Genomic DNA, 22,506 nt, shown 5'->3' with positions numbered 1-22,506 from the left:
TGCACACGCGCACACACGCACACACACACAGTCTTATGCATGCATGCAGTTAGCTTTATGGGTATTTGGGGAATGACCTAGGTTTTGTCATTTTTCCTATGTATACCACCAAAGTGGGTTTTATATAACAAAGCCAAAATGTTATTCAAGGTGTAAACTTTCAGCCTTAATTCAAGCAGTTTCACAAAAGTATTCTATTAATTTTGAAGTACTTATTCCCATTTTCTTGATTTCCTTTTGATTCTCTTATTGCTTCTTGTTGCCTCAACTTTGAGAGTCACAACCATCTCTAAGCAGCATATTAAAGACATTACATTCATGCATGTTGCTGCATGTTAGACATATGTCTCCTCTATTTTGTGATCAGTGTTGGGGTCATTACTCAACAAAGTAATTAGAAGACGTATTACATAAAACACTTTTCTTAAAAGTAATGCAGTACATCACTTAATTACACTCAGTGTGTACACTCAGTCAGATCATCTATAAACACTAGTGACCTGATGTTATTGGATGTCCTACATGCCCATGCTAAAACATTCCCTCCACTATGTTTGACAGATGTGATATTCGAAATATGAGCTGTTTCTTACTTTCTCTCCACTTTTCTAATTCTTCTCCTACAAGATAATTTCAAATCTGATGAAAGCCCAGTAGTTAATCTAAAAAGGCATTGCACTCGTTTGGACAGAAACCTCTTGAGGTTTCACCTAGAATATGCTGGAGCTGCTCTGCCATTTGTACAATTATTGCTCTTAATGCTCCTTTTACCTCTCTGATCACTTTGGATTGTATTTTGCACATTTGCTATAGATGTTCGATCAAGCCCTGTTACTTCTCAGTTTTCTAGCACTCATTTTTTTAATATTACTTAGTCTCAGCTTTGAGTGCGTGCAGTTGTTCCCTTCTACCTGGGGTACCTAGAACATGTTATTTATTCTCAGCTCATTGGATCCATGTGTCATTGCAGGTGCTTGGGTATCATCTAATTCTTCTTTTACCACACTTGGCTCATTTTTTCCATACTGTTTTCCCTCTTACATAACATTTAAAAATGTTTTAAATCAGTGCAAGGAAAGGGTTTTAGTCGTGTGAATGTGTGTTTCTCCTGTTTAGAAGACCCAAACCAGAATGGCCCAGGCCCTTCCCACAGATTGGATGATCTATGATGAGATGAGCCGAGGCCACAGGATGGTCACTGTCCGCTGTTGCACCCTTGTGACTTCTATCACTGTTGCCATATTTGGAGGTTGTGCCAGATTACACAGCTCTGCCCTCCATGAACCTGCTGTACAGAAAACTAATGGTAAGCAAGTCATAATACTACATGGCTCAGCTTGGTAATGTTAATACAAGTTTTGTGTACAATACATGCATAATATGAACAAAAATACTCTGGCCTCAGCACTTAGTTGCACCACTCTTTAACTTTATGTGGTCTGCCACTCTGTGGCTGAATTTCTGAATGCTTCCCACTTTGCAATAGAGATTGACAGACCACGTGACTTTCGCGCATTGCATGCCGGTAACTCGTGGCAAAACAATCCAAGTACCGCATCAAATGCAAGCATTTGCAGCACCGCAAAACGTTCATTCTCCGGTTCCAATACCTTCATGCTTTTTCTTTGCCCCCCAAAAAAGTTATGTACAAAACGAAGGAGAACAATTCCGGTCCGTACAAAGACAGACATGCTGAAAAGGCAAAGAAAAGATACGAGGAAAAAATCAAAGGAGTGAAAGGGTTATACCCTTACGAGCACACAGAGTGGACAAAATACGTTAGCATGCTGCCCAACTTTCACCACGCTCATATTTATAATTATACGGTTCTTGGAGTGAGTGCATACACTCATGAAGTTCAGTAACTTCAGGTCACTGCAACAAGCCCAGGAACAGTTTACCGACGGATGGGTACAGGACCATGAAATGCACCGTGTAGAACGAAAGACCATCGTACGTATCATAAGTTTACCAGTCTCACAAATCGTCTTCATAAATACACATTCGTTAACCGTTTATTAATAGGACCTTTGAGCTCAACGGTAATTAATTAGTAGTGGAAATAATTTCTGGTTCGCATTACAGAAATGTAGCAGTGACAATAATATTGTATGCTGTAATCGTACTGGGCAATTAGTGATAGCATAGCGCCACAATTTCTGTTCAGCGCCAGACTTGCTTGTAACCTATATCACCAATTATGTTATGAAAAATGACATATTAACTACTACAAAACACTGACCTTTGTGGAAATGCTTGGAGCAGACTAACCTGTGAGCTGGAGTGTTCTGGGACGTTATATTTGGTCTTTGAATGGCTACAATCCAGGCCATCTGTCGCCTCTTTTTACTTCAGAAACATGGCTCGAATAATTTCTCTTCAACGACGTAATCCGATTAAAAAAAAAAAAAAAGATCTCTTTACCCGTCGGCTTCCCGTGGCTGTCATGCGACCGGCTATTGCAGTTAATAATACAACAGCTTCTTGACAGTTTTTTGTGTTTCTTTTTATCGCTGTGTAACTGATTTCAATTGAAAGCCTGCGTGCGCTAGTACCTCTTGCCATGAGTTCCCAGAATTCTTTGCGGTTTTACCCTTGAATGACGTCATATTTTCAATCTCTTATACTTACAGTGCATTGTAGTATATCTAGGTACTTTATTTTATACCTTTGACAATGAGACTAAAAGCACCTGAATTCAAAGATTAAGATTGTCCACAACGTGCATGTGATTATTGTGTTGACATGCAACATGGGAAAAATATGGCAATACCTGCTTGTTAGACCTCACCGTTTACTGACAACAATATATCTTAATTATTGGCTAAACTAATCACTTCTGGATACTTAGAACAGAAACACAACAGAAAAGCTGACCAATAAACACAACAACAAATAAACACAATAAGAAAGGAAATTATGAGTTATTCTTATATGAGCAGAGTCAAAAGCAAAGTATTTAAAGAAAAATTATTTTGAGTCAGGCCATAAAGTTACGGACAAGAAGACTTAAGAAGCCAATGAGCACACATAACTTTTAATGAAATGGATGATTCGAAAACAAACCAGCCCATAACGAACCAAAAAAAATTGCATACATCTTCAGAGACTATTACAAGGAACTATACTCTCAATCATTCATTTCAAGCGCTTTAGTTTCACTTTGAGATAGGTCATGGTTCAGGTTCTTGGGTTAATCTTTCACAACCTGACTCCTGAGTTGAATTTCCTAGAGACATGGTCTTCTTGACCATTGTTAATTAAAAAAAACAAAAAACCTAAAATGTAGACACATTCAATCTTTTAAATACCATACCATACCACCTTTATTTATAAAGCACTTTAACATAAAACCAGAGTTCACAAAGTGCTGTACATGCTAATAGCATAAGTAAATAAAAATTAAAATGAGATAAGATAAAATTAAAAAAAAAAAAAAAACTAAAATAAATTGAAACATGTTAAAACAAATAGAGTCAACCCCTCTAATCAATGCCAAAGGTTTCAGCAAATAAATATGTTTTAAGAAAACTTTTAAATTCAGAAAAAGAAGAAGCCTGCCTAACATGCAAAGGTAGATCATTCCACAACTTTGGAGCAACTACAGCAAAAGCACGATCACCTTTAAATTTAAACTTAGTTTTCTGTACCTTAAGGAGCTGCTGAAGCTAAATGCCAAATTGTATAAGCCCACACTGTGCAGAATCACAGAGTCAATGTCTTAATTTTTTTTCTTTTAGAAAATCCACTGGATGACATCAGTGACAGTGAGACAGAGGATCTATCCGAGATAAGGATAGATGACTGGCTCGTCTTTGAAATGGACAGAGAGGTGGGACCAAAGGGAACATTGCTTCCAATACTAACTTTTTACCTTTTGGAGTCCTCTGTTATTTTCCCTATATGAAAACATCTGGGCTGTTGTCTGCCAGTGATTAAAAATCCTCTTGTTTAATCTCATAAATCATAATAAGGGGGGGGGGGGGGGGGGATTTTAATTGCTTTGCATTTCTCAGTCACTTTGTAAATAATTGAATTCCAAAATCTACTCAAGTTAAACCCTTTGTGAAGATGGTTCTCAGTGTCCTGAGTCATTTAGTTCTTTTTGGCCAATTACACTTAATGACTAAATTAAAGTAATAGTCTAGAGAAGACCCTCATCATGCCTTGTTAGAGATATTACCTCCTTCCATCCTATTTGAGACTCCAACTAGCATTGGTCTATGGTTGCCATCTATGATTAACAGTTCTCTGAGGCAAGGCCGTGGTTTACACATTAAGTTGGCAAGCTAATAAATTATTCCCTCCGAGACACAAATCCCTTTGGAGATTGCATTAGGAAACCTATCTGGCGTAAAACTGCCAACTCTGCTTCTTTTTGTTCAGCTGCCAAGTCCAGTGTTTGAAATGGCGGTGTAGTGTTTTATTCCTCTCTGGGCCTTTACATGTAAAATCTATTTCTCATTCCTGTTTCTTTCATTTAATGAACAGTTCTAAGCTGTGACATGTGGTCTCTGTGGCTGTATTTGTTTACATGCATACAAAGACAGTTGCCAGACTATTTATCCCAGCTTCTTACTAAACATACTGCTGCTTGCAGTCTTTGATCAAAGGCTCAGAATGTAGTTTAGCAGACGGAGCATTTCAGTTGGTGGCACAAAGACTTTAGAATAGCCTTCCACTCTACCTACGTATAAATGACTCTGTGGGTTATTTTAACGAGCAGTTAAAAACTTTTTTGTTTAACCAGATTTTTTATTGATGAAACTGTTTTTAAATTACCAGCTAACTTTATTCTGTCTTAAATTAATTTTGTATTTCTGTTGTGGCACTTTATATTCTTATTTTATCCTGTTTTGTTCCCAAGCACTGACTGCTTGTCTATAAAAGAGCTTTATACATTTTATTTACTTTGTAATTATGTTTTCTATATTCTCTGGTGTTGTTTGAATTTTGTCATATTAATATTTTGGTATAAACTATTACATACATTTCTGAATAAAGTTGTATCTTGTGGTCAGGCTGCAGGATTGCTGTCTGAACTGAGGCAGAAGTGGCAAAGCCTATTTATCAAGAGGATCCGTTGTCCTTCAAAGCCCTGGTCACAACAGGATGAGGCTGTCATTCAGACTCTGGTTTCTGTATGTCTTATTCTTCTGCTTTCCATTTACATTTCACTTATTTGGATACACTATATTTTCTCAGTGACTGCCATTTTTAACTAACTTTCCTCAGGTGCTTGGAGCAGAGGAGCAGGCAGCAGGCCTGCAGCAGCCCACTGGCATTGGTCAGCGGCCTAGGCCCATGCCATTAGAAGAAGGAACAAGGACCTCTGTGAAAAACCCCAAAAATACTCCCCGACTTCCCACCACCTCCACCACCAATGAAAGGTTAGAGTTCAATAGCTTTTACACTGCAGTGTAATTAATGCTATTGTTGTTATTATTTTTATACTTTCTGACTGTCCTGTCAATCCGAAATCAATCAAAAGGACAAAAAAGTAGATATCGACAGTAGATATGTTATTATTTTGCCATCTCGATAACAGCTGATATATTAAGAAACTAAATATTTTATTCAAGAATTCAAGGGGAAATGTTTTTTACTTTCTAGTTAAAAAGGAATAAATCAAATGGTAAAAATTTCCACAATTTAGACTTTTTGAAAGCAGGATATTTTATTAAAGCGATTTAGCAGGAGCAAAGGAAAAACTGAATCAAATAATAATAAAAACAAAACAAGAATCAAATCACTGTAATTCTACTGTGAGTATAGACAGTGGATGAATAATATAAAATTGCTGTTACAGCTGTGTGGTTGTGGATTTGAGATGTTCATATTAACATGTATACTATGTAGCCAAAAGTATTCACTCACTCATATCATTGATTTCAGATGTTCCGGTTACTTCCATGGCCACAGGTGTAAAAAATCAAGCACCTAAATGTTCCACATTCAACCACTAGATTACAGAGTGGATCAGCGGATGCTGAGGTGCATAGTATCTCAGCAGCCGCTTTTTATATACAAAGCTTATAGTGTTCCCAAGTACTCGGTGAGTCCCCTTCTGGGTGCATGGCATATGTCTGTACAATAGTTTATACTCCTTCCATACTTTTGCGAGCGTGTCTGCGATCCATGCAACCACTGCGTTGTTAAACTACTCCCCAGCAACCATGTGAAACTCACCAATCCCCTCTTTCTAATTGTACGTGTTTGTTACCAGTGAAATGATGCAGACTGTAAGAAATTTGAAATCATAAGCTACGTTCACACTGCAGGTCTTAATGCTCAATTCCAATTTTTTGATCAAATCCGATTTTTATTTGTCTGCTTGTTCACACTACAAATAAATGTTGGAGTCAAATTGTTAAATGTTGTCATTGTGTTTCTTAAATTTGTAAGTCTTAGTTCAAACTGTAGGATCAAAGACATTCCTTTGTCTCTGACCACCTCCCCAGCTACTCAGGTGCTGAAGGAGGCTTTATTAGGCACATCCTATCTGAAAGATCTGTTTCTTGTGTGGTAAGCTTCCTGCTTTTATGACCCTTTTGGTGAGCAGGAGGTCACACAAACGCATCCCCATACTCGCGCACACACACACATACTCGCACACACACACATACTCGCACACACACACATTCTCTCTCTCTCTCACACACACACACACACACACACACACACACATTCTCACACACACACATTCTTGCACATGCATACACATGCATACACGTGCTTATACGTGCACACACATACACACATAGTGCCTTGTCTTTTAGAACCATAGGGGGGTTTTACGAGGGGAGGTGCTTGTGTAAACTGTAACTGTCATGGAAATAAATAGCTGCTTGATGAACAAGTTGGGTTGGAGACAGGTGAGGAGCGTTGAGCTCCAAGAGCCTGGTTCCAACCAAGCCTTCCCTTGCTAGCAAGTAAAAGATGTTTGTCTTGTTTTTGTCGTTAACAAGATAGCTCTACCCCTGTTGTATGTAACGAGAAGGTTCTAAACTAGCGTAGCCTGTGGAAATGCAGACCCAACATAAAATGTGACCGCAAACGCACTCTAGTGTGAACCCTCAAAGCGGCCCGCATGCGCAAAAGATGATGTCACACACAACGCGCTCTCTTTAGACCCAGAGCAAACAGTATTGTTTGACTGATGGCCCTTAATATAAAGACTTGTTTCGGACTTTACGTTTCCCAATTTTGCTTTAAGTTATAAAGTTATTTTGTTATTTACATATGGCCTAATAATGATCCTTATTGCTGTTTTAGAGAGGAGCAGTGCTTCAAAGATAGTTGGAAATTTCTGTCAGAATCTGCAGATTATACAGTACAAATAAAATGTTCATGTTTCTCCAACGTTGTCTTCCCAACAGTTTCACTAACATCTACACGGGATGGCCAGGAAGCTTTCACGATGTCTTCGAGCGGTTCTCCAGCGCTGATAATTGGCATCCGTCTTGTGTCAGTGACATAAAAGACAGATTTAATGCGACATGACCATTCAAACAGCAGTCACTTTCTAAAACATTAGATATGTGTTGGATTTAGTACCACATACAAAAGTGACCCAGGTCGAATTTGAAAATGTCGGATTTGTGCTGTTCACACTGTCATACCATGATCGGATATGGGTCTCATAGGGTCAAAAAAAGTCGGATTTGATGCGCTTTCGCCTGCAGTGTAGCCAAATTATTCTTTTCGATACACCTTTTATATGTTAGTCACAGTGAGTAACATAGTTGGTCATACTGTTCCACCATTTAATCATTTTCTTTTAGGTTTTGTCTAACAACAGCTTCAGACCTACATCAAATTCAAGCCCACGGCCGGGATGAGCCCTCCCTGTCCAGATATCAGTTCACTGATCATCCGTCTTCCAGTATTTCTTCCTGCTCTGCGACTTTGGACTGTCAGTCAGATACCGTTGATCATTTCTCCTCAAAAAAGGTATTAACAGTCTGCCAAGCAGTGTTTATTTCTACACATCATGTTTTCCTAACACCTTTCAAACTCTACTGATGGATACCCAATGCATATCCTAGACCAGGGGTGTCAAACTCATTTTACATGGATCTTAAGCTGCCTAGACCAGTGAAACTTCCCTACTACTATTTAACTGTTCGTGATGAAGTGAAAAAAATAGGTCAGCACAACTCTTTGGACTTAAATTGTAAGAAATAAATGTGTAAAATTACAGAAAAAGTTTTGTAATAAGTGTGTCAAGAACTGTAGTTCTAACACGCAAGCTGGACCCAGAAGCAAACACAATGTGCGGCAATGCATGCAAATTAACTTTATTTCTTAACTAAAGGTGACCCGGAATAACCAAAGGGAACACGCTGTTTTAATGTTAGAACAGAAGAGACCGGGAGATAAACGATTTGGGGATGCCGTGATCAGGACCGTGGGAGGCTGCAACAGTAAGGGGAGAGAGTTACTGGAGAGCAGGGAGATAACAGCACACAACAGGGGTAGAACTATTTATCTTAGAATCAGGGCCGGACCGTGGGAACCGGAGGGAGGGGTGAGTGTCCGCGGGAGAGGGTTCCAGGAAGACGGAGAGGATGATAGGCGGTTTTTCTAAACTCCAGGCGGGCAGGAGGACAGGCAGGTGAAGGCTTGAACACGGCGGACAATAACCTGAGCAAACAGTGACAGGATTAACACAGTTCATAGAAACCAGAAATTCCACATCAACCGTAGTTACCACTGAATGGTGACTGATGGACTGGCGTGGAGCAGCCGGCCGTGCGGGGTTAAATAGTCCTCCTCATGATCACCTGGAATGGGATGCAGGTGTGAAGACGACAGCCACAACCGAAGGCGTGGCCACCTGGGCATCCCAATCGCTCCTCAGACACCGAGCCGCGGACCATGACAAAGTGAAAAACAGCTACTCTTCTGTTTTTCACAAAGTCACAGAGTATTTATTAGAGACATAGCTAAGCGTTTTGCAATTTGGCATAATTTGTGAAAGCTGAAATTTCTTCGGTATTAAGTAGCAAAAATTAGGCTTTTTTGTTAGAAGTCATTTTTGGGCTAAAGAAAAAGTGGCTGACCAAAATTTATTGAACCAGCAGCAAAAAGAAGTTTTGTGTACAGTGCTGTCAGAGTGACGAAACCTGCAGAATCTGTGAGATTTCTGCTTTCAGCTCCTGACAGTATGTCCATATCTATTTGTGGAATCTATGTACCTTCTTGTTAATTATTTGCTGTTTTAGCTGTTTGGTGGTTGTTGAAATGACTCTTTGAGCATCTGGCGGTACATCTTGCTAAACCAGATGTTCTGCCCCTGTACCGGAGGTGTTGGGGTTCAATAGTTTAACTGTTTATTGCTTTATTACTTTGTGTAGTATGAATGGCCACAAGGGAGGTTTTTATCTGTTGGAAAACCTGGTAAACTTGTGAAAATACAGCTAAAAGTCCAACATTTCTGCTTGTGCTTCTTTGTGGTGAGCAGCAGATCAAACAAGTTAAGAGGTATAAATGGCTTGAACCACATTTAAGCCTGTGAGACTCATTTAGACACTCACGACACCGAGCCATGGCTCTGTGCGACATGCACACATTTCTGTGCCTTATATGCCTTATATGCATCTGCTACTACTAGACAAAACACACAAGTTTTAAGGTACAAGTTTGAAACTTTTCATCCTCCACAATTCTACACTCAGCTTTCCAGTCTAATATCATTGAAATGCAGCCAGATGCTGCTTATTTACATTTTTGCTCCTTCCTTCACTTTTTTCCAACGCGCTTGATTAAAATCCGTGCTTTTTAAAATCAGTGCTTGTGTACTTTTTTATCTTGAATTCACAAACTGACAAGTTTTGGGTTTTTTTTGTTTTGTTATTTCTTTGCAGTCATTTCTCTTTGTCAGTCATGTTCTATTCTATTCTTCAGTTTTCCAAGATTTAAATATTACTACAAGATACTCTGTAATAAACTGACAGAAACCTTTAAGGTTGGGTGATATGTAAAAATTTTCCAACCAACAATTGTCAGTCCAATAAGCATCAATAGACTTTTCCATGGGCTGATCAATGTAATCATGCATGGACTGATTTGCTCATTTAGAATCTGTATGTTTTGTTTGGAGGGAATATTTTACCTTCTTGTTTGTTTCAGTATTAATATAGCTACTTTTTGGATTATTTATGTATGTATGTATATTTTTTTTATTTTATTTGAGATGCATTTGAGACTCCTGTTTTCGTTTTTCATCTTATTTAACATCTTAGACAATCTTAGTCCGGTTCTTTTGTGTTGCCAGTAACAAATATTTCAACTCAGTTCAGTATGTTAACAACTTTAAAATAATTTTTCAGTACAGTGCATCTGATATGATTTGGAAACACACACAGAGCACAAACAAAATGAACTAATGAGTCTCTAAGTGTCTGCTTCCTTTTGTTGTTTTTTTTTAAACACAAACAGGTGAGCTTGGCGCACGTTACAGCCATACTCACTAAATGATGGGTTATTGAGGTTGGATGGTAATGCTTGCTAATGTTTCTCTCTCCACTTTTTGCAGCAGGTTGTGAAGCCTGTGTGCACTCAGCTGGCCTGCCATCAGACATTAGTCCGATACTTTATTATGAAAAGCAGCAACATCAGGAACCTGGAAATTTCTCAGCAAAAAGGCATCTGGTCTACTACACCAAGTAATGAGACCAAACTCACCAAGGCCTTTTTGGAGAATGGTGCCATCATCCTTATCTTCTCTGTTCAGGGCTCTGGACACTTCCAGGTGACACTCTGTATGCATGATCATGTGTGCCAGAGTCATGATGCTGACTGTGAAATTGCAACAGTAAAAAGAAAATCGGTTTTGAATGACCAAACGTGTGTTTTTGTTTTCTTTTTCACAGGGCTATGCTCGCATGACGTCTGTCGTCAGTCAGGAGGAGAGCTGTCATGACTGGGGCCTCATGGAACTAGGAGGGGTTTTCAGTGTAGAATGGATACACAAAGAAAATATTCCCTTCCAGTGCACCCAGCATATCCTCAACCCATGGAATGACAACAAGAAGGTCCAGATTAGCAGGGATGGGCAGGTACATATACAGGGTGCATCACAGCATAGAAGCTCTTTCACATATTGTTACAAGCAGTTAATGTGACTGCCAGCACGAATGGTAGTGGCATACTGCTCCAGCAGAATGCAGTGAACAGTTAATAAACGGATCATTTGCAAACACTAAATTAGAACTAAACACAAACTCCAAAAAGTTTTAATGTTGTGTAAAATGTGAATAAAATCAGATCTCATTAAACCATTTTTGTATCCACAAAAAACACAGAAAGCATACCAAATGCTTAAACTGAGCAAATATCCCCTTTAAAGATGAAAAAGGTGATGGTAGAAACACTTCTCAGAAAACTTGGGACACAGCCATGTTTCCTACTGTGTGCTATCCCCTCTTTTTACACCCATTAAAACTTGCTGACCTTTTGGGAGAGAACTCTAGTCCCCTTCTTGTCTAATAGAGGATCTTAGCTTTTCAGCAGTTGTGGTCCTTTCTATATACAGTTTTATGATGCACCAAATATTTTACGATGGTTAAAAGAGACGGTGGTGGTGTTTTTGTATCATATTTACATATGGCCTCCGGCTTCTTCTTTGTATCAGAGAACTTAAAACTTGATTTGTGCATTAAATTAAATGCATTTATAGACGGTGATTTGTGGTAGTGTTTCTGATCCCATGCAGTTATTTCCATGACAGAATCATGCCAGTTTTCAACACAGTGCCTAGAGATGGGAATCGAGAAGCCAGTAGTTCAGTTCAGTTGCACATGTGCTACAATCAGCTGATTTCAGTTCATTGTGCCAGAAATAATGGCTCAGTCATGCCACACGGAGATCAACATTACTTTTATTTTTATGCTGCTAACATAACTTCAGCTATTTGCAAGCACCTGCATGGACAGCATGCTAAAACTAAGCTGTCCAAGAACTCTGAGTGACACTAAAGCTGAGTGAATGCCCACCCTAGCCAGACCTAGACAGCCAAACCGTGAACTTCAGCAGGTAACAAACTAATTGAGCAGTCAGGCTGCAGCCTCAATTCAATTCAATTTTATTTATTTAGCGCCAAATCACAACAACAGTCGCCTCAAGGCGCTTTATATTGTACAGTAGATTGTACAATAATAGATACAGAGGAAAAACCCAACAATCATATGACCCCCTATGAACAAGCACTTTGGCGACAGGGGGAAGAAAAAACTACCTTTTAACAGGAAGAAACCTCCGGCAGAACCAGGCTTAGGGAGGGGCGGCCATCTGCTGCGACCAATTGGGGTGAGAGAAGGAAACAGGATAAAGACATTCTGTGGAAGAGAGAAAGAGATTAATAGCAGATATGATTCAATGCAGAGAGGTCTATTAACACATAGTGAGTGAGAAAGGTGACTGGAAAGGAAAAACCTCAATGCATCATGGGAATCCCCCGGCAGCCTACGTCTATAGCAGCATCGCAGCGTCTATAGTCGCCGGGATCGAACCGGCGACCTTCCGGTTACAGATGCGCTTCCCAACCCCCTGAGCCACGGACGCCCGCTTTAGCAAAAAGGAATGTTTTAAGCCTAATCTTAAAAGTAGAGATAGTGTCTGTCTCCTGAATCCAAACTGGAAGCTGGTTCCACAGGAGAGGGGCCTGAAAACTGAAGGCTCTCCCTCCCATTCTACTTTTAAATACTCTAGGAACAACAAGTAAGCCTGCAGTGCAAGAGTGAAGTGCTCTAATAGGGTGATATGGTACTACAAGGTCATTAAGATAAGATGGGGCCTGATTATTTAAGACCTTGTATGTGAGAAGCAGGATTTTGAATTCAATTCTGGATTTAACAGGAAGCCAATGAAGGGAAGCCAAAACAGGAGAAATATGCTCCCTCTTTCTAGTCCTTGCTGCAGCATTTTGGATTAGCTGAAGGCTTTTCATGGAGTTTTTAGGACATCCTGATAATAATGAATTACAGTAGTCCAGCGTGAAAGTAATAAATGCGTGAACTAGTTTTTCAGCGTCACTCTGAGACAGGATTTTTCTAATTTTAGAGATGTTGCGCAAATGGAAGAAAGCAGTCTTACATATTTGTTTAAATTCTCATAGACGCCCAACTGCTTTAAATTCTCTTAGCAGCCCAACTGCTTTTTCTTTACTCAGTACTGTCACTTTCAAACTTCATGAAGCTTCCACCAAAATCCAAACCGACTTTCACCAGTGATTTAGTGAGTAGACTTTAATTTTCAATGTCCAATTTGGCACACTTTGGAAATAATTCAACAGGTATGTGCCTCACCTTTTAAATAGGCCGGCCTTTGTCCACTCAGTTCAATCACCGGATCGTGTCTGCGCGTCTGACTGCCCTCTGGACCCCAGATTTCTCCGTCCAAACCTCCAAACTCACTCCCCCTCAATTCACAGGACGAGCCCCCAAAATGTTACGGGTTCAGATATTGAGGGTGAGCACAAAAACAATAATGGTCCAGAAGAGCTTCGGTCAAACAATGATTTTAATGAACACACGTGTGGGGAGATGAACACCACACACAGACAGCATCGATCTCCAAATGGTGGAGCATTACTCAAACTCTTATAGCCACCGTTGACCCCCACCTAGTTGTAAAAGCCTAAACATTCACATTTTCCTAACTCCTAACGAGCCTGACTTATGGCCTTGGCTCCCTATTTTGTCTGCCTTTAACAACGGCGGGAGTGAAGCTCCCGTGGAATGTGCTCTGTCTCCTCTACTATCAGAAAAAGCAAGGTCCTGACTCTCTGAAAACAGTATTTCTTATAACTCAGCAGTATAATGCATCATAAAACAATATCATTCATTCACAATAAATCAGCAGTCCAATGTAATACAAATCAGTTTAACAAATGTAATCGTTATCAGGAGAATAATGCAAACTAAAACTACATAATAGCTTCATAATCCTTAATTAGGGGCATAACATGGCATAAGATAATATAATCTCACACTCTCCACAAAACAGCATGTCTTCTGCTGTCCCAGCGATAACAAACTGAAACCAGCAATAATGCACCATTCGTGACATCAGTGAACTACTTTTTATTCTTTCGAGAAGCTGATGCTGTATGTCTAAGGCCATGTCCATGATATGCTGGCTTACAGTGTCGTTTGAGAGTAGGATGGTCAGTACCTTTTTTGCAGCAGCCTCTCCGATCATTTCATGAAACATATGCACAGGGGCAGGCAAAATCAACTCTTCTGCTATAGTGAAAGACTTTTTACTCTGTGACACAAGTCTGGATACGAGGTAGCTAGATTTTAAAGCACATTTAGAGTTACCAGTCAGTGACACAACAGACACTTCCTGCATCTGCTGTCCATTTTCTTTTCTCTTGAAATATTCCGCTGGTTTTCTTGCGAGTGTGGGATGTTTGGTTTCGAGATGCCCTTTTAATTTCAAAGGCTTTAGTGCTTCGTTGGATAGCATTAGTCCACACTCCACACATTGGGCTCCTGAACCCATACTTCAGGAAGTCAGGGTTGTACTTGCACAAATTTTTTGCGAGGGGGGGGGGGGGGGGGGGTTGTCACTTTTATCTTCAATTTTGCATTTTAAGAACTACTCCATATATTTTGCAGACGGCAGGCAGGGTGTCTTCTTCTGCTTGCTTATTGAGGCTGATTAAACAACTCCCACCAAGCTGGGAGAAGCTGTATTGTAACTGAGATTTTCATGGATAACAGTAGTCCCTGGTGTCTTCAATTAATAACTAATGATGTCCCACAGCCCACAGGTGTAAAACAAAAAATGTTTTGCGCCCCTCAAGGCATGGCTCACCCATGGTTAAAAATCACTGGTGTAAGGTATATTCCTCAACCAGGCAACAATCAAAATACATTTTAATAACCTCACACAAAAGATTAAAATGTTCTGCTATACATATTGTTACAAACTGGGACTGAAAGCTGATCCTTTTTTTATTATTGTTATTATTAGATACATTTTTCATAAATATATAATAATTTGATTATGCATTTGATTTGTTTTGAACTTTTCTGCCATTTTTTTTTTCTAATGTAGGAATTGGAGCCACAAGCTGGAAGCAAGCTGCTGTTGTTATGGGAGAATTAATTCTGGGAGTCAAGTTAAATGAGAGGTAGCAGCCAAAAACCTCTCTCCATACTCCACACTCATTAAGTTTTGTTTTTATATCTCCTCATACCTGTTGTTATATCTGCATAAATTAAATCTTTTACTTATTACATGCATTATTTCTGTTTTATCTTCAGTGGTACACTGTTCTACTATCTAAGGCTACGTAGCAGGAGCATGGAAGAAGGGCTGACTAATTGTAATTTTTTTTCCCTTGTTAATACACAAGTTCAGTTTTAGAATGTATTCAAAAGGGTACAGTGTTGTGTTAATGAACTGTTTGTTCAGAATAAAATATCTGAAGCTTTAAAAAACTTACTAAACAGGGTTTTAAAATGTCTGACAAGAAAATGAATGAAAGAAAAATGCTTGTACTATGTTTGTAATATGTATGTACGTTACTGTTTTCATCATACATTTTATTGTGAAATTGTGATGTTCAGTTAGTTTGAATTACAGAGTTTTGACAGGGTCAAATGTTTACACTGTGTCCCATTTATAGCAAATAAACAGTGATTATTTCTTGTTGCCAACTTACTGTAGTGCCTCATACTTGGTATCATCAGGTCTTTAACCCATCAGCAAAATCAGTACGTTCTCTTTTGTTAAAGGAATATATATGTACACATACACGAAACCCACATTTTAAGCCTCAAAAGTGCCTTTGGGCTCCACAAGTACAGTGGCCTGCCAATTTTCAGTCCTCCCAAAGATGTCTAAACATGTGTGTGTACACACACACACACACAGGTTTCTCCTGCCACATTTTGTGCTCTTCTTATCAATCTATTTTATACCTAATCTGTCCCATGATTTTTGCTGATGCATTTTTATTCATTGTGTAGCTCTTGATAGAGACTACATTTAATTGTTCCTCTCTACTAAGCAACACTTAGTGGTTACTGACTCATTAGTATTGACCTGTTATTTACCTTATAACCTATAATTTTGAAGTTTATTTTTTTTTCTAAATCTTTATGCTTTGGAATAATAATACAACCCAGATTCACAATTGAAGTGTAATGGTGTTCATTCTCGTCTTAAAGTGGTGGTAAAATAAAGAAAATGGTAAAATAAAGTAAATAACAGTCACTCTGGTTATCATTTGGAAACCTGTAGTAACTAGTTGGCAAGCAGATTTAACATATAGCTATTAAGCACGTTATGCCTTAGCTGCAGTGTTAAAATGTTGCTTGGAAGATTATTTCATCATATAATTATACACATCTCCATGTATATATGCATGTAAAACGCATATGACTTGTACAGACCACTAACTCTAGTCCATTCTGCAATTAGGGGGTTACTTTTATCTTTCATCTTTTTATTTTCCTGTCATCATTAACCTCCTAGGACCTGGCATCCACATATGTGGACATCATATTTTGGGTTATTTAGACCAAAATACTCAATTTTGCTCTACAGGAGCCTTATATCTAATTGCGAGGACATTATACTGCTACTGTTCTATCAAAATTTTAAACGAATATCCTCATATGTGGCTCTCCTTTTTCTTATATACAAAAATGAGGTAAAAAATAAAATAAAAAAATCTGGTAATTCTTTGTTTTTACATTCATCAGGTCCCAATCAGCCCAAATATCAAAGAGAAATTAAAAATGTATGCCGTGGAAGAGTTCGGGTCTTAGGAGGTCAAAATATATAAAGGCAGTCCAGAAACCTATTGATTAGTGATTAATATAGTTTTAGCACAAGTAATGTGTATATAATGTTATTGTAATTCACATTGTTTTTGCAGTATAAAACACCTGGCAACTATTGATACTCACCAGAAATTATATGACCGCTACAATTTTTCATAACCATGGTGCTCTGTACTACAAGTGCTACACACTACCGCGCCAGGAATTATTTGTGCAACCTGATTGGCTCTTTCTTTTCTCACCAGACATCATGCATGTCATACTATTGGACAGCAAATATGCGTGGTTGTGATTGGTATTCTCCGATTGGTTGGAAGCTTTCGGGGATTCGTAGCGCCGCATCGTGCCTGTGAGCTGTGATTGGACAGGAAGCCAGGTGCTGTAGTACTGAGGTTACGCTGCTCGTCACTGTCTGATATAAATACACCTCTACTTGACTACTAGAGGTTGCTGAGCTGGATATAAGAAACGCCGAAGAGAATAACCTTCATCACTGAAGTTGACTACATACAGGTGAGAATCGCTACGAATGTCCTGCAGCTACACATGTTCAGTTATGAAGAAAACACAAGAGAAATTTATTGTGCGTTGCTGTTAATCTGATTTTCACATGAGAATAAAGAATCGTTATTATGTGAGCACACACACACACACACACATATATAAATAGATGTTTTAGTTAATCTAAGAATGTTAACACTGAATCAGACATGGCGAGTCAGACCCTTTAGTACAGGTTTATGACAGTGTGTGCATATATAAATATATACACCTCAGTTGGTCCGTCAGCTTTATTCTTCCGACTAGCAAACTGTCCGAAGAAACGCTTGTAGTCCGTACTGTGATCTATCAAAGTATGTGCCCTGCATAAGAATGTCACCCAACTAGTTACTTTTTAATTTTTTTCATTTACTTTTTTTTAATGAAAACAACATATTTTCATACGCAAGTGTCCCGTTAACTCAGTGTGGTAGACTATCCTTTGGCTCCCAGGCATGCACTGCTTAAATTCCAGGAAATCCAGTTGCCGTTGCCCTTTCACCCAATTTTGTTGCCCACTGTACTTATCTGGTCCCCGTCTAGTTCTATGTAGCCGTTTAGGTACGTATTCTGAATGGTATAAAAGCGTATATAGTTATGGGCAGCTCCAGAAATGTGTCCTCCACTTTAAGCTAAGCCAGATAGATTTGGTTCTGAAAATCTGCTGGGCCGACCTTTTGACTAGCTAATCTTACCGGCTTAATATGCATGTGGAGTGACAGTATATGTCAACATTTGATGATATTTATGTAAAAGTCAAGGAAAGAAAGAAGGTCATAGAATCAGGACAGCTGTAGCAAGTATATCACATTTGCTGTTCTCTTAGCTAACGTGGTTGCTAGCAATGCCACCCGTAATCGCAGCAAGTCGGCTAACGTTATCTGTCAGATTATTAGTAAAGAGATCATCAGTAAACAGTAAATAGACTAATATCAGTACACTGTTCTTTTCTAGTATTACTTTTTGTGTTTTCTAAATACTTTCTAATAAGTCTCAAACTAGTATACAGTTTGAGAGTTGGATTTTATCGTTTATGATTATTAGCCTGTAATGACTCGTGCTCTGCGACGTTGTTGTAATTAAATAAAATGTACCCCCATAATTATGCAGCTGTAAAGGTTTCGGTGCTGATGCCTGTGCATAAGTAATATTGTTATATTAGTTTATTTTGGCTATACATTTTCAACCCTTATACAACCAATTTTATCGCTTTTCATCATCAGCATCTGTGTAGTGTAGGGTATTTTAGTCTGAAGCCTGTTGAGGTAAATGTTGCTGTAATTTGGTGCTATATAAATAAAACTGATTTGAATGAGATATAACCAAGTACTTACCTGTCAATGGGGCTGGTCATATGCCAGTATTTTAAGGCTGAATGGTGATACTTAACATATGGGTTTTTCCATATTTTCTATAAAAACATTAAAATTGTGCCATTTACTAACCTACTGATTTAACTTGTGTTAGAGTGATTCAGATTTCACCATCAGAGAATGAATCCAAAACTGCATACTCACAGATGTAGATACTGGAACTGCTGCATATAGCTACTTAACATATGATAAAATCCTTATTTTGTTTAACAAATTATCAGTATAAATTAACTCTAAATTTTTAAAACTGGTGTGCTTGGAAACTAAGAGCATATCTGTTTTTATGTGTTATCTGTTTGTTATTAATATAATGTTTAATATGAAACCCCTTCATGTCCCCTAACTTGTTTAGGATGCCTGGCTCAGCCCCAGTTAGTTACCTGGGACCATGGCCTAAAGATGTGGGTATCATTGCCTTAGAACTGTACTTCCCATCCCAATATGTGGACCAGACTGAGTTGGAGGAGTTTGATGGTGTGCCCGCTGGTAAATACACCGTGGGCTTGGGCCAAGCTCGCATGGGCTTTTGTTCAGACCGTGAGGATATAAATTCTCTCTGCCTGACTGTGGTCCAGAGGTTGATGGAGAAGAATGCTCTATCCTACAACAGCATTGGTCGACTGGAAGTTGGTACTGAAACCATCATTGACAAGTCCAAGTCTGTCAAGACAGCCCTCATGCAGCTATTTGAGAACTCTGGCAATACAGATGTGGAGGGAATTGACACCACAAATGCTTGCTATGGTGGTACAGCTGCACTCTTCAACGCTGTCAACTGGGTGGAATCCAGCTCATGGGATGGTGAGTAAGCTTTTGTTAATGTTAAGCTGCTTTTGTTTATATCAAAAATTACCAGAAATATCTCATGTTTTCCAGTCAAAGATGACCTGTCTAAACCCCAAAAGGTTAAATTTTACAATTAGATAAACCAAAGAAATCCACAAAATGTAAACATTTGAGATGCTGAAGCTCCAGAGTGGTTTCCATTTTTTGTTTAATAACTTAAGTAGTCTCCAAAGTGCATTGCACTGCTATAGTTATCATCCCAGTCCACTTAAGAAAAGTCTTTCAGTTAAGCAGAATTACTCAGCATTACCTAGCAAGTCATACAGCAATGTAATTTCATGAATGTTCACTTATTAGTGTTACAAGTTTTTCATATTTCACAAATCACTGTGTGTTTGTGAGCTGCGGCTCACTAACACACAATGTTTCCTCAGATGTGTCCGTCGTGCGATCATGTGACTGTTAGACAAAAGTGCTGAATGAACACTTTGGGTTCTCAACTTGAAAAGAAAAGTCTAGAATATAACACATGTAAGCCTTCTGAAAAGCCACAGTGGCTTTTTTTTTTAAAAAATCTCTTCACCTGTGTTTAGTGACATGCTGTCTCAAACATATCTCTCTTGTAAATGAGACACTAAGTCTCAGCGGGATTACCTGTATAAATAAAGTTTAAATAAAGTTAAAACATTATATTATGCATGAAAACTTATGTAGATAGACTTGTATATGCAGTATGTGGGGTATGAGTGTGTCTTTTTGGTGTTGTCTGTGTTGAGTGTTCCTGAAGCAGCTTCTGTTTTTCTAAAAAGAATGCCTTAGTGATTTCCTGCTCCTTGTGTTTCCTCTCTGCAGGACGTTATGCTTTGGTGGTAGCAGGGGACATTGCTGTCTATGCCACAGGAAGCGCCCGGCCTACAGGGGGGGCTGGTGCTGTGGCCATCCTGATTGGGCCTAATGCTCCTCTGGCCTTTGAGCGAGGTCAGTTAATTGATAGCTTTGTTTCTTATGCTCAGTCTCTGAGACAGAGCTTTTGGGAAAGAAATTATACATTTTTGGAAAAAAGTTTATTTCTGCTCAGATGAGTTATGATATAAGCACTAGTAATGGCTACACCAGTAGGACTGTGTTAAATCTGTTAGTAGATAAAATGTATCCAGAAATGACCTCAGTCATGCAACGTTTTAAATGAGCATCGCACAAAATGTGTCTGAACATATGTCTTTTGACATTTGTGGTAAAATGAGGGAATGACTGAAGTTTGTTTTTAATATACAGGCCTACGGGGAACCCACATGCAGCATGCATATGACTTCTATAAGCCAGACATGGTGTCAGAGTATCCTGTTGTAGATGGCAAGCTGTCGATACAGTGCTACCTGAGTGCCTTGGACCGCTGCTACTCTGTGTACCGCAACAAAATCCATGCACAGTGGCAACGAGGTTGGTAGTATATAGAAAGGCACACACATGTCTGGTTTGCTAACCTCGTGAGGACATCTCATTGACATTATGCTTTCCCTAGCCGCTTACCCTAACCCTAACCATCAAAAATGAATGCCTAATCCTTACCCTAAACCTTAACCATAACGCAATTGTAACCTTGACACTAAAACCACATTTTGAGTCTTCAAACTCATGGGGACATGGATTTTGGTCCCCATCAGGGCTGTTGGTCCCAAAGAATAGTAAATTTTGTATTTTGGACCCCACCAAATAGGAAAAACCAGTACACACACACGCATACACACACCTTGGCCAGAAAAATTACTTCTTTGGTTTTCTCTCAAGGTCAGCAGTTTGGTATAAACTGCTCTGTGGTATGGGGTCTGTAAATTGGAGTAAGAGCCAAAAGCTCTTAGCTGCCCCTTTCTTTTTATTGAACAATGTGTTTTGATTTTGAACCAAAGTCACAAAGAATCTAAATCAAGCCCTAAAAACTAGCAGGAATTTATGCTGAGCTAGGAAGAAGTGCAACAAGATTTGAGTTGTATGTAGAAAAAACATGTTCAAGAGAAGTGTTGGTTTGAGTGAAACTCTTATCTATCATTTCAAACTGTCATTTACACCTGTGCCGTATGTAGCCTAGTGTGGTAGTACTGCTTGAGCTACACACAAGATAACCATTGCGTCATTCAGTAAATAATTTTTTCACATGGTCTTTAATCATTATATTTTCTAACAGAGGGTTCAGATAAGAGCTTCAGCCTGGAGGACTTTGGCTTTTTAGTCTTCCACTCTCCTTATTGCAAACTGGTACAGAAGTCATTGGCAAGACTGATGCTGAATGACTTTCTGAACCACCCCACCCCAAACACTGAGACCGGACCCTTCACAGGCCTCGAAGCCTTCAGGTACTCTCAAAGTAAAGCACCTGGCCAGATAGTTTGTTTTAAAGTCGTGAGCTCAAGTGTAATTGCTAGTTTTAGACATATTTAGACATTTTCATCATTTGTACTTTTATACAAACACAAAGTGGGAAAAAGCACTTGTAGTAGTTTTCTTACTCATTGTGTGTTGCAGAGATGTACAGCCAGAGGATACCTACTTTGACCGGGATGTGGAGAAGGCATTCATGAAGGCCAGTACAGATATGTTTGAGAGGAAGACCAAGGCATCCCTGCTAATCTCCAACCAGAATGGAAACATGTACACCCCCTCTGTCTATGGCTGCCTGGCTTCACTTATTGCACAGTATGTCTCATTGTCTTTTCTTCCTTTTGCATTTATTTGTCCACTGATTAGTTTGAATCATGTGCTTAAGAAGGTTGAAGTCAAAGCCTGGATCAACCTATAATAAATAAATTAAAGGCAGCAACACATGGGTGCAATAGCTTAGCTGTCAGCTGGAGCAGATGAACATATGCTGCAAGTCTTAGAGTAATGTCCTGGGTTCAACTCCAGTCTGAGCTCTTTGCTGCATGTCTTTCCCCACCTTCCTGTCTGCTCTTCACTGCACTATCTAGTCAAGGCAAAAAAGACAAAATCCACTCAGACTTGAGGCA

The 22,506-nt window shown here is 39.1% G+C and overlaps 2 protein-coding genes across 3 annotated transcripts in view; both read left to right on the top strand.

Annotated features, from left to right (window-relative positions):
- The window catches only part of ythdc2 (YTH domain containing 2), a 43,855-nt gene extending 28,181 nt beyond the window's left edge, over window positions 1-15,674 (top strand). The window contains 9 exon segments of the mRNA XM_085167559.1: window positions 1,117-1,306; window positions 3,741-3,832; window positions 5,022-5,141; window positions 5,236-5,390; window positions 7,785-7,953; window positions 10,541-10,756; window positions 10,878-11,063; window positions 15,070-15,117; window positions 15,119-15,674. Coding sequence (XP_085023685.1) covers window positions 1,117-1,306; window positions 3,741-3,832; window positions 5,022-5,141; window positions 5,236-5,390; window positions 7,785-7,953; window positions 10,541-10,756; window positions 10,878-11,063; window positions 15,070-15,117; window positions 15,119-15,142 — 1,200 coding nt within the window. The 3' untranslated portion in view covers window positions 15,143-15,674.
- Window positions 15,675-17,168: 1,494 nt separating this feature from the next.
- hmgcs1 (3-hydroxy-3-methylglutaryl-CoA synthase 1 (soluble)) overlaps window positions 17,169-22,506 on the top strand; it is an 11,790-nt gene continuing 6,452 nt past the window's right edge. Inside the window, exons 1-6 of one of the 2 annotated variants that reach the window (XM_085167635.1) lie at window positions 17,169-17,318; window positions 19,071-19,519; window positions 20,357-20,482; window positions 20,780-20,944; window positions 21,687-21,855; window positions 22,025-22,195. In XM_085167635.1, coding sequence (XP_085023761.1) covers window positions 19,072-19,519; window positions 20,357-20,482; window positions 20,780-20,944; window positions 21,687-21,855; window positions 22,025-22,195 — 1,079 coding nt within the window. In that variant the 5' untranslated portion in view covers window positions 17,169-17,318; window position 19,071. Of the gene's footprint in view, window positions 17,319-17,378; window positions 17,907-19,070; window positions 19,520-20,356; window positions 20,483-20,779; window positions 20,945-21,686; window positions 21,856-22,024; window positions 22,196-22,506 lie in introns of those variants that run through there. The other variant, XM_085167636.1, reaches the window with a different exon arrangement.

This window comes from Neolamprologus multifasciatus, chromosome 7, assembly GCF_963576455.1.
Source record: "Neolamprologus multifasciatus chromosome 7, fNeoMul1.2, whole genome shotgun sequence".
Taxonomy (NCBI): Eukaryota; Metazoa; Chordata; class Actinopteri; order Cichliformes; family Cichlidae; genus Neolamprologus; species Neolamprologus multifasciatus.
The sequence above is the reverse complement of the archived record's forward strand: the minus strand, read 5'-3'. Positions and strand labels throughout refer to the sequence as shown.